The sequence below is a fragment of the Dreissena polymorpha genome, chromosome 2 (genome assembly GCF_020536995.1).
Source record: "Dreissena polymorpha isolate Duluth1 chromosome 2, UMN_Dpol_1.0, whole genome shotgun sequence".
Lineage (NCBI taxonomy): Eukaryota > Metazoa > Mollusca > Bivalvia > Myida > Dreissenidae > Dreissena > Dreissena polymorpha.
In genome coordinates this window covers 17,347,089-17,360,611 of record NC_068356.1, presented here as the reverse complement: position 1 = coordinate 17,360,611, position 13,523 = coordinate 17,347,089, and the positions used below count along the sequence as shown (strand labels likewise).

The window sequence follows — 13,523 nt, the reverse complement described above, 5'->3', positions numbered from 1 at the left end:
GGCTGCAATACAATTATAAGGAGACGTTGATAGTTTATGTTGACAGCTCACTGAACATCTGCATCATTCAGTCACCTTGGAGTTCCTCGTTCTAAATGTCTTTCTCCGTGTGAGACAATCCGGTCACTGGTTCTTCGATAATCAAATAAACTTGTCTATTGACATACGTTTGTAAAAAATTGGTTTTGTCCTGTAGAGACATTAAATCCATTTTACAGTTTTCAGTGATATAATTCAAAAAAGCACTATTTATGCAATGTTGCGAAAAATGATTGCCAGTTGAATCCCTTTTCAAGCAAAACAGGACTTTGCTTCCTTAAAATAAGTAGACATGCGTAATGATCTCATTTTGATATATAACTATGGTGTCATAAAGTTGAGTTACCCCTGCAAATAGTCCAACTTGTTGACGCTCTCAAATATTAAGCTACTTTTTATATTGGTAATATTTGTAGCGTCCAACCGGGCTGGCATTTAAAATGTGTTGGACTTTTTTCCTTCTTTGTCTATATTGTTGCGCAAGGATTTTGTGCGCAACATTCAAGCCTCGATATAAGACGCTTAATATCAACGGATTGCAATAATATTTACATACCTGTGTAGATAATTCATTTCTCGATAATGTTCCTTAAAAATTATGTAATGACACTTTGAATTTTGCACGCCTAAGCAATTTAAATCCAACCACTATTCAATTTTTCAATATCACTCGATGCGCTCGCTGTGTAGATATAAATCGATAACACGACCTCGATGTAAAGCATCTGGTTTAAAGTGGAAGAATAAACAGCGTAAAATACAGTTTGCGTTCGTCTGTTGTGGTGCAGAGCGTTACATAGTAAACCGATGTTATACTTTTTTGGATTTATTTAGCATTGTTTTTTTTCTAAATTGACAATTAAAAAGTTCTGAAAGAAATTACATCTTTTATTATACCCCCATTACTGGTAATGGGGGCTATGAAGGAGTCACTTTGTCGGTTTGTCGGTCGGTCTGTCCTGAAATTTCATCTGATCTTCACCAAACTTGGTCACAAGTTGTATCTAGATGATGTTTAGGTCAAGTTTGAATATGGGTCATGCCAGGTCAAAAACTAGGTCACGGGGTCAATTAGTGTGTTTTAAACCGAAAGTTTGTCCGGACCATAACTATGTCATTTATCGTTAGACTTGGTACATTTGTTCACCATCATGGGACGGTGTGTCGTGTGAAAAAAGTATGTTGATATCTCCAATGTCAAGGTCACACTTGGAGTTTAAAGGTCAAATGCTTGTCCGGGCCATAACTTTGTCATTTATGGTGAGATTTTAAAATCATTTGTAAAATTTGTTCACCATCATTAGACGGTGTGTCCCGCGTAAGAATTTGATATCTCCAAGGTCAAGGTCACAATTTTGAGTTCAAAGATCATAAATAAGCTTGTCCAGGCCTCAAGATTTTAAAATTAATTGGCACATTTGTTCACCATCATTGGACGGTGAGTTGCGCGAAAGAATTACGTCGATATCTTCAAGGTCAAGGTCACACTTAAAGTTCAAAGGTCAAAAATGGCCATAAATGAGCTTGTCCGGGCCATAACTATGCTGTTCATTGTGAGAATTAAAAATCATTTTGCACATTTGTTCATTATTATTGGACGGTGTGTCCCGTGAAAGAATTACGTCGATATCTCCAAGGTCAAGGTCACACTTTGAGTTCAAAGGTCAAAAATGGCCATAAATGAACCTGTCCGGGCCATAACTATGTCGTTCATTGTGAGATTTGAAAATCATTTGGCACATGTGTTCACCATCATTGGATGGTGTATCGCGCGAAAGAATTATGTCGATATCTCCAAGGTCAAGGTCACACTTTGAGTTCAAAGGTCAAAAATGGCCATTAATGAGCTTGTCCGGGCCATAACTATGTCGTTTATCGTGATATTTTAAAATCATTTGGAACATTTGTTCACCATCATTGGACGGTGTGTAGGGCGAAAGAATTACGTCGATATCTCCAATGTCAAGGTCACATTTTTAGTTCAGAGGTCAAAAATGGCAATAAATGATCTTGTCTGGACCATAACAATGTCATTCATTGTGAGATTTTAAAATGACTCTGTACATTAATTTTGTTCACAGTCATAGAATGGCGTGTCATGTGGAAGAATTCAAGAGTTCAAAGGTCAAAATGGCTTTAAATGATAATGGCTTTATAATTCTTAAAAATTGCCATAAATTAGATTCTCTTGTTTTGTGAAGACAGCATGCAAAATAGTTTGTGTCAATGCAGCACGTGGGGGGTATACGTCACGTCTGTGACAAAGCTCTAGTTTTTATACTGTACATAAATAGTATTGATACAGATCATACAGTATACCATCCTATGTAACGTAGAATGTAAGTACATAAAACAACACAGACAGAGGTGCGAAAAAGACATGCATAAAAACTTGCTGAAACTTAGAACAGTGAATAGAAACTGCACCATATCTGTTTTGAACATATTCTTATTAAATCGACAAAGATTAGCATACTAGATCTAGTTAGGTAAAAGTCGGTGTTAAAAGCTCATGTTAAATAAAATTACGCGTACACGTTACACCGTAATGCCCTCTTCTGATTGGTTCATATTTAAATCAGTTTCATGACATGGCTGCAGGTCAGTGATTGTTTTGCGATTTAAGCAGAAGTTTAACTGAAGAATTTATGCCTTTCTAACTTCGAATCGACGATATTTGAGTTAAAAATAGACTTCTGCATTAAAACTGAATGAGTTGGTAATGTTATTTTGCAATTTTACGCAAATCGATGAAAATTTAAACTTTCTGGTTTCCAACACATAACAAGTCCTTCAACGATGAAACGTTCCAACGAATTTAGCCCATATAAAAAGTATCTCTAAATTCTTTGCGCGTCTTATAAATGAGACTACCCTGCAAAGGATTGGAATTGTGTATGTTTTTGTAATCATCATTACCATTGTCATAATCATCTAAAAATCTGTAAATCATAATCATCTTAATCATCAACAGCACCAGCAGCATCATGATCATAATCAGTGTCATCACCATTACCACTATCAGTATCAGCACTATTAATTGAAATTATCCATCTTTTGAAAAAATTATATGATATTTTTAATATTAATATTTTACCGTTAATATTATTATCTGCAAAAAACATCAATCTTCACGCTTTATCACTTACTTATTGAACCCTATGACAAATAACTTAATCACAAGAATATTGCAGTGCTTTGTAGCCTTCATAAATATTTTCACCATCATTGTAAAAGAATGTTGGGTTAATGGTGCATATCTCAATATGTATTTTTAAAAAATATGGGCAAACCATTAAAATGTGACATTTGATATCATAGTTAAATTCCTGAGTGATGATGGTGACGTTTTTACTTAGAGATCTTTTCTTATCAATGGTAAATTGTGGAAATTGCACAACCTTCAATGTTGGATAATAAAGTTAACACTTTTGATCCATGCTGATAAAGATTAACCCATTTATGCCTAGTGTCTAGAAAAAAGGCCTTGGCAAACAGCGTAGACCCAGATAAGACGCCGCATGATGCGGCGTCTCATCAGGGTCTGCGCTGTTTGCTGAAAAAAAAATTCTGTAAGAAATATTCTCAAATATAGAAATGAATATACTTGACAATTTTGGAAATAAATTGATCCAATTCAGAAGGATGGGAGAGTCCACTAGGCTTAAATGGGTTAAAGAAATTAACTTCTATTTATAAAAGCATTTTATGACTCATAAGGTTTGCCACATACAAACAAATATGATATAAACAACATTTTTTTATCTGAAATACATATAATTAAATTTAATATAAATAGATTTGAACAGTTTTTGTTGAGAAAGTGTATTATTATGTTGTAAAGGAGTAATCAAATGGTTATTATTGAATCATTGTTCCAATTGTGCATTCAATTAAAATAGTGCTTATCATTTAAAAAAAAACAATACATGTGATGGGTGCTTTCCACTTTCCCTGATTTTTAAGCCAAACAAAATCTCATTGATCTATTGTGCTACTGTTTACCTCCCAAAAAGAATGTTTTTTTATAGTGAATAGGGGACTGATAGCACAACATTTGAAAAATATGCAGACTTAAAGATTAAACAAAAAACTTGTACTGCATTTTGTGTGGGCCTAGACCTCATAGCCCATTCTTGTAATAGTGATAAATGATAAGCAGACCAACTATATAAAAGATGTCAGTACAGGAGGTCAAATCACAAAGAAATCTATTAGATTTTTTTTTGCTTAAAATTAAGAGATAACCGGGCCACCTAGTCAAGTGTAAGTGTATTAACATGTTGCCATATAGGACTTATAGTACAGCCACTGGGCAACCAAGGAATGGCTGCAAAAGGACAGCTTGTGCAGGCAATGTTTGAAATATGTTACATGCCATGTCTTATGCAAATCACGCCATTTATCACTCATGATGTTGTAAAACAATTTGCATTAAATAACAAGTTGTTTTTTCTGATATAAATTGTTATAAATTAAGCTATGCTGTATAATATATGTGGCTTTTATTTTAGTTATCTAAACGACTTAATGCAATTTTGTTTTGTTAATATTTTGTAGATAAAAGCTTTTTATCAAGCCTGCTTACATCCTGCTCTATAAAACTGTCACAATGGATGCTCAGTGAGCTCAATATAGCTGTCACAATGGATGCTGAGTAAGCTCCAGATAGCTGTCACAATGAATGCTCAGTGAGCTCAATATAGCTGTCACAATGTATGCTCAGTGAGCTCAATATAGCTGTCATAATTGATGCTTAGTGAGCTCAATATAGCTGTAACAATTGATGCTCAGTGAGCTCAATATAGCTGTCACAATGGGTGCTCAGTGAGCTCAATATAGCTGTCACAAGGGATGCTCAGTGAGCTCAATATAGCTGTCACAATGGGTGCTCAGTGAGCTCAATATAGCTGTCACAATTGATGCTCAGTGAGCTCAATATAGCTGTCACAATTGGTGCTCAGTGAGCTCAAAATAGCTGTCACAATGGATGCTCAGTGAGCTCAATATAGCTGTCACTATGGATGCTGAGTGAGCACAATATAGTTGTCACAATGTATGCTCAGTGAGCTCAATATAGCTGTCACAATGGATGCTCAGTGAGCTCAATATAGTTGCCACAATGTATACACAGTGAGCTCAATATAGCTGTCACAATGGGTGCTAAGTGAGCTCAATAGAGCTTTCACAATTGATGCTCAATGAGCTTAATATAGCTGTCACAACGGATGCTCAGTGAGCTCAATATTGCTGTCACAATGGATGCTCAGTGAGCTCAATATAGCTGTAACAATAGATGCTCAGTGAGCTCAATATAGCTGTAACAATGGATGCTCTGTGAGCTCAATATAGCTGTCACAATGGATGCTCAGTGAGCTCAAAATAGCTGTCACAATTGATGCTCAGTGAGCTCAATATAGCTGTCACAATGTATGCACAGTGAGCTCAATATAGCTGTCACAAAGGGTGCTCAGTGAGCTCAATATAGCTGTCACAATGGATGCTCAGTGAGCTCAATATAGCTATTACAATGGATGCTCAGTGAGCTCAATATAGCTGTCACAATAGATGCTCAGTGAGCTCAATATAGCTGTCACAATGTATGCTCTGTGAGCTCAATATTGCTGTCACAATAGATGCTCGGTAAGCTCAATATAGCTGTCACAATGGATGCTCAGTGAGCTCAATATAGCTGTCACAATGGATGATGAGTGAGCTCAATATCAATATAGTTGTCATAATGGATGCTCAATGAGCTCAATAGAGCTGTCATAATTGATGCTCAGTGAGCTCAATATAGCTGTCACAATGGATGCTCTGTGAGCTGAATATCAATATAGTTGTCATAATGGATGCTCAATGAGCTCAATATAGCTGTCATAATTGATGCTCAGTGAGCTCAATATAGCTGTCACAATGGATGCTAAGTGAGCTGAATATAGCTGTCATAATGGATGCTAAGTGAGTTCAATATAGCTGTCATAATGGATGCTCAGTGAGCTCAATATAGCTGTCACGATGGATGCTCAGTGAGCTCAATATAGCTGTCACAATGTATGCTCTGTGAGCTCAATATTGCTGTCACAATAGATGCTCGGTAATAACGAGGAATAATAGCTGTCACAATGGATGCTCAGTGAGCTCAATATAGCTGTCACAATGGATGATGAGTGAGCTCAATATCAATATAGTTGTCATAATGGATGCTCAATGAGCTCAATAGAGCTGTCATAATTGATGCTCAGTGAGCTCAATATAGCTGTCACAATGGATGCTCTGTGAGCTGAATATCAATATAGTTGTCATAATGGATGCTCAATGAGCTCAATATAGCTGTCATAATTGATGCTCAGTGACCTCAATATAGCTGTAACAATGGATGCTCTGTGAGCTCAATATAGCTGTCACAATGGATGCTCAGTGAGCTCAATATAGCTGTCACAATGTATGCACAGTGAGCTCAATGTAGCTGTCACAAAGGGTGCTCAGTTAGCTCAATATAGCTGTCACAATGGATGCTCAGTGAGCTCAATATAGCTATTACAATGGACGCTCAGTGAGCTCAATATAGCTGTCACAGTAGATGCTCAGTGAGCTTAATATAGCTGTCACAATGTATGCTCTGTGAGCTCAATATTGCTGTCACAATGGATGCTCGGTAAGCTCAATATAGCTGTCACAATGGATGCTCAGTGAGCTCAATATACTGTTAACGTATAGAAATTCGTTGGTATGAAATTTCGTGGTTTAATAAAAAACAACTTATTCGTTGACAGGTTATTTCGTGGATTTCAAATTTTTGGGGAAGATTGACAGTCATTATCATTAAACTTTTCTTAAAACAACCAGAGTAATAACGAGGAATAATCTGCTAATGTGTGTTGACAGCAAGGCTTGTGATTAATGTGCACTGAAGCATGAAAGTGTTGCCGATAATTGTCGATAAGAGCGAATAAGCGGCGATCTTGTGGGTCCCGCTCCATAATTGCCATCAATGTTGTTTTGACAATATTTGCAATTCTCTGCTCAATAGGTCCCCTAGTAGTAACAATTGAGTAATAAGGTCCCCAAAATACAGTTGTGAAAACCGTTATGTCTCTTTTAACTTTAATTGGCACTTATTGACATATGTGATAAATCTGCAAACTGTTAATTTGACGATGTCACCTAAAAGAGAACAATCGTTGATGTACAGTTTAAATTCCGTGCTTTATTTAAAACATATTATTACCCAAACACTTATCAAGAAAACAACATATTGTATTACCTAGCATATCTCAATCAAATATCTCAGATAACCGAAAACAATAAAGAATGTCGGCAATGGCATTCGAAAAGGACCCAGTTCAGATTAAAAATGTAAAAATAATCGTTGGTACTTGAATTCGTGGTTCAGCGGAACAACGAAATCCACGAAAATTCGTACCACACGAAATTTAATGGTTTTACAGTAGCTGTCACAATGGATGATGAGTGAGCTCAATATCAATATAGTTGTCATAATGGATGCTCAATGAGCTCAATATAGCTGTCATAATTGATGCTCAGTGAGCTCAATATAGCTGTCACAATGGATGCTAAGTGAGCTGAATATAGCTGTCATAATGGATGCTAAGTGAGTTCAATATAGCTGTCATAATGGATGCTCAGTGAGCTCAATATAGCTGTCACGATGGATGCTCAGTGAGCTCAATATAGCTGTCACAATGGATGCTGAGTGAGCTCAATATAGTTGTCATAATGGATGCACAGTGAGCTCAATATAGCTGCCATAATGGACGCTCAGTGAGCTCAATATAGCTGTCACAATGGATACTCAGTGAGCTCAATATAGCTGTCACAATGGATGCTCAGCGAGCTGAATATAGCTGTCACAATAGATGCTCAGTGAGCTGAATATAGCTGTCACAATATATGCTCAGTGCGCTGAATATAGCTGTCATAATGGATGCTCAGTGAGCTTAATATAGCTGTCATAATGGATGCTCAGTGAGCTCAATATAGCTGTCACAATGGATGCTCAGTGCGCTCAATATAGCTGTCACAATGGATGCTCAGTGAGCTCAATATAGTTGTCAAAATGTATGCTCAGTAAGCTCAATATAGCTGTAAGAGTGGATTCTCAGTTAGCTCAATATAGCTATCACAATGGATGCTCAGTGAGCTCAATATAGCTGTTACAATGTATGCTCAGTGAGCTCAATATAGCTGTCATTATGGGTGCTCAGTGAGCTTAATATAGCTGTCACAATATATGCACAGTGAGCTCAATATAGTTGTCACAATGGTTGCTCAGTGAGCTCAATATAGCTGTCACAATGAATGCTCAGTGAGGTCAATATAGCTCTCACAATGGATGCTTAGTGAGCTCAATGTAGTAACAATGGATGCTCAGTGAGCTTAGTATAGCTGTCACAATGGATGTTCAGTGAGTTCAACATAGCTGTCACAATGGATGCTCAGTGAGCTCAATAAATCTACAATGGATGCTCAGTGAGCTCAATATAGCTGTTACAATTGATGCTCAGTGAGCTCAATATAGTTGTCACACAATGGATGCTCAGCTCAATATAGCTGTCACAACAGATGCTCAAAGAGCTCAATATAGCTGTCACAATGTATGATCTGTGAGCTCAATATAGCTGTCACAATGGATGCTCAGTGAGCTCAATATAGCTGTCACAATGGATGCCCAGTGAGCTCAATATAGTTGTTACAATGGATGCTCAGTGAGCTCAATATAGCTGTTACAATTTATGCTCAGTGAGCTGAATATAGCTGTCACACTGGATACTCAGCTCAATATAGCTGTCACAACAGATGCTCAAAGAGCTCAATATAACTGTCACAAGGAATGGCCAGTGAGCTCAATATAGCTGTCACAATGGATGCTCAGTGAGCTCAATATAGCTGTCACAATGGATGATGAGTGAGCTCAATATCAATATAGTTGTCATAATGGATGCTCAATGAGCTCAATATAGCTGTCATAATTGATGTTCAGTGAGCTCAATATAGCTGTCACAATGGATGCTCAGTGAGCTGAATATAGCTGTCATAATGGATGCTTAGTGAGTTCAATATAGCTGTCATAATGGATGCTCAGTGAGCTCAATATAGCTGTCATAATGGATGCTCAGTGAGCTCAATATAGCTGTCACAATGGATGCTGAGTGAGCTCAATATAGTTGTCATAATGGATTTACAGTGAGCTCAATATAGCTGCCATAATGGACGCTCAGTGAGCTCAATATAGCTGTCACAATGGATACTCAGTGAGCTCAATATAGCTGTCATAATGGATGCTCAGCGAGCTGAATATAGCTGTCACAATAGATGCTCGGTAAGCTCAATATAGCTGTCACAATAGATGCTTAGTGCGCTGAATATAGCTGTCATAATGGATGCTCAGTGAGCTTAATATTGCTGTCATAATGGATGCTCAGTGAGCTCAATATAGCTGTCACAATGGATGCTCAGTGCGCTCAATATAGCTGTCACAATGGGTGCTCAGTGAGCTCAATATAGTTGTCAAAATGTATGCTCAGTAAGCTCAATATAGCTGTAAGAGTGGATTCTCAGTTAGCTCAATATAGCTATCACAATGGATGCTCAGTGAGCTCAATATAGCTGTTACAATGTATGCTCAGTGAGCTCAATATAGCTGTCATTATGGGTGCTCAGTGAGCTTAATATAGCTGTCACAATATATGCACAGTGAGCTCAATATAGCTGTCACAATGGGTGCTCAGTGAGCTCAATATAGCTGTCACAATGAATACTCAGTGAGGTCAATATAGCTCTCACAATGGATGCTTAGTGAGCTCAATGTAGTAACAATGGATGCTCAGTGAGCTTAGTATAGCTGTCACAATGGATGTTCAGTGAGTTCAACATAGCCGTCACAATGGATGCTCAGTGAGCTCAATAAATCTACAATGGATGCTCAGTGAGCTCAATATAGCTGTTACAATTGATGCTCAGTGAGCTCAATATAGTTGTCACACAATGGATGCTCAGCTCAATATAGCTGTCACAACAGATGCTCAAAGAGCTCAATATAGCTGTCACAATGTATGATCTGTGAGCTCAATATAGCTGTCACAATGGATGCTCAGTGAGCTCAATATAGCTGTCACAATGGATGCCCAGTGAGCTCAATATAGCTGTTACAATGGATGCTCAGTGAGCTCAATATAGCTGTTACAATTTATGCTCAGTGAGCTGAATATAGCTGTCACACTGGATGCTCAGCTCAATATAGCTGTCACAACAGATGCTCAAAGAGCTCAATATAGCTGTCACAAGGGATGCCCAGTGAGCTCAATATAGCTGTCATAATGGATGCTCAGTGAGCCCAATATAGCTGTCACAATTGATGCTCAGTGAGCCCAATATAGCTGTCACAATGGATGCCCAGTGAGCTCAATATAGCTGTTACAATTGATGCTCAGTGAGCTCAATATAGCTGTCACAATGGATGCTCAGTGAGCTCAATATAGCTGTCACAATGGATGCTCAGTGAGCTCAATATAGCTGTCACAATGGATGCTCAGTGAGCTCAATATAGCTGTCACAATTGATACTCAGCTCAATATAGCTGTCACAACAGATGCTCAAAGAGCTCAATATAGCTGTCACAATGGATGCTTAGTGAGCTCAATATAGCTGTCACAATAGATGCTCAGTGAGCTCAATATAGCTGTCACAATGTATGCTCAGTGAGCTCAATATAGCTGTCACAATGCATGCTCAGTGAGCTCAATATAGCGGTCACAATGGATGCTTAGAGAGCTCAATATAGCTGTCACAATGGATGCTCAGTGAGCTCAATATAGTTGTCACAATGTATGCTCTGTGAGCTCAATATAGCTGTCACAATGGATGCTCAGTGAGCTTAATATAGCTGTCACAATGGATGCTCACTGTACATGTACATACTGAATACCAACCTTAGACAATGTATTTTCCAACCTGGAGATATACCCCATTTGCTAAATACAAATCTGACGTTAATGTGGTTGTATAAATTTTAGCAATTTTCTTGTCTTAAAGATTCAATTTAGATATAATTATGTCTTGAAATCAACTTTTTCTGGAAAATGGAAAATGAGGAGCAAAAGATCAACCAAAATAGAATTTAACTTCTCATGTATATAGATTGTAGTTCAGATATCAGGAGTCTTATTGCTGATGTGTGATGTATATATTTCAAATATCAGTAGTCCTATTGATGTGTTGTATGTATTTAAGATATTTCTGATGTGTTGTATATATTTAAGATATCAGGAGTCCTATTGCTGATGTTTTGTATAGATTTCCGATATCAGGAATCTTATTGTTGATGTGTTGTATATATTTCAGATATCAGGAGTCCTATTTCTAATTTGTGGTGTATATATTTTAAATATCACAGCGGATCTTATTGCCGTTATATGTTATATATTATAATTTCAGATATCAGGGTCCAATTGCTGATATGTGATGTATATATTTCAGATATAAGTAGTCATTTTGCTGATATACGTTGTATATATTTTCAGATATCAGGGGGTCCTATTGCTGATATGTGATGTATATATTTCAAATATCAGGGTCTTATTGCTGATGTGTTGTATATATTTAAGATATCAGGGTCCTATTGCTGATGTGTTGTATATATTTCATATATGGGTAGTCCTTTTGCAGATGTGTTGTATATATTTCAGATATCAGGGTCCTATTGCTGATGTGTTGTATATATTTCATATATAGGTAGTCCTTTTGCTGGTGTGTTGTATATATTTCAGATATCAGGGTCCTATTGCTGATAAGGGATGTATATAGTTTAGATATCAGTCGCCCTATTCTTCATGTGTGATGTATACATTTCAGATATCAGGGGCCCTCATGTTCCAGTGTGATGTTGATGCAGGGGGCAGTCACTCTGTGTCTGTCCACTCCACAATGCTGCAGCCATGACTGATATGGACAAACATATCAAACAGACAAATGATAGATTGCAGTGTATTAAACAGGTGAGAGATGGAATGTTACCTTTATTTATACCCACTATTTAAGAGGCATTGTTCATGAGCATTGATCTGCTATTGGACTCCATCCATATAACTCCTATAAATGATGTACAGGTATTATTGGTAATAGTTAAGGTTGTGTCCAATGCTGCAAAACTATTTTAAGCTCACCTGAGCACAAAGGGCTCATTGGAAATTTCCAGGACGTGTGTTGTTCGTTGTCTGTCAGTCCATGGGTGTGTCTTGTAATAATTTTTTTCGAACAACTTGTTCTCATTAATGCCTTGGCAGTTTTTAATGAAACTTTACAGTAACAATCCATGGGTGACCCACATAATTTGTTTCAATGATATCTTGGCCAAGTTCGAAAATTGTTTAGGCAACATGACAAAAAGCCTTTGAAAACAGCTGAGTTTCTCTTAGTATCAGGAGAGCAACCTAGGACCTCTTTTTTTCATGTTGTAAAATTCCATGTACTTAAATAATTCCTCCATTACTGCTGCATGGATACATTTTATCAGACCTAAACAAAACATTGATATGCATGAGGAGTTAAGCAAATTTATATGATTAATTTACTTGCAATAAAGTCACCCCAGTTGTACAGGGATTTAAAACCACATAGCATATTGATGAAACACCCCAAACAGAGTGTTCCACAGGTAATTTGCCTGAGCAAAGAAAACAAGAATCTGTTGAATGAATCACACCCTCTTTGGTGAGGTAGAATAGCTGGGAGGGGAATTTCTTTTCCAGGGACCAATTAACAATCATATGAAGGCATTGTGAACTGCAATGCTGAAGTTATTGCTACATTTAAGTCTACAGTAAGGGGCTTTCATTACTGGAACATGATTGATATTCCGTGCAGCCTATGGCAGGCAGCAGTATGTGATATCTATATAAATTGTTTAATCAGCACCTGGAATTCACATAAAAGCAGGAATCACCCACAGTTCAGATTGTGTGAGGGTTCTTTTATGATTTTGACAGAAAGTTAAAATGATGTTATAACCAAATGATAGGGATTCCTCCTGATGGAAAGTGAAATGTTTTTGCTAAACATTTTTTTAGCTCACCTGAGCACAACGTGCTCATGGTGAGCTTTTGTGATCGCTTTTTGTCCGTCGTCCGTTGTGTGGCGTCAACATTTGCCTTGTTAACTCTCTAGAGGCCACATTTATTGTCCAATCTTCATGAAATTTGGTAAGAACATTTGTTTCAATGATATCTTGGATGAGTTCGAAAATGGTTACGTTTGCTTGAAAAACATGGCTGCCAAGGGTCGGGGCATTTTTCCTTATATGGCTATATATGGCTATAGTAAAATCTTGTTAACACTCTAGAGGCCACATTTATTGTCTGATCTTCATAAAGCTTGGTCAGAAGATTCATCCCAATAATATCTTGGACGAGTTCGAAAATGATGCCGGTTTGTTGAAAAAAATGGCCGCCAGGAGGCGGGGCATT

At 37.4% G+C, this 13,523-nt stretch overlaps 1 protein-coding gene across 6 annotated transcripts in view; it reads left to right on the top strand.

The window, feature by feature from the left end:
- LOC127866055 (zinc finger MIZ domain-containing protein 1-like) overlaps nucleotides 1-13,523 on the top strand; it is a 217,832-nt gene that overhangs the window by 71,598 nt on the left and 132,711 nt on the right. For all 6 annotated transcript variants that reach the window (XM_052406365.1, XM_052406366.1, XM_052406360.1 and 3 more), the window contains one exon: nucleotides 11,914-12,056. In XM_052406365.1, the coding sequence (XP_052262325.1) occupies nucleotides 11,997-12,056 (60 nt within the window). In that variant the 5' untranslated portion in view covers nucleotides 11,914-11,996. The remainder of the gene's footprint in view (nucleotides 1-11,913; nucleotides 12,057-13,523) is intronic.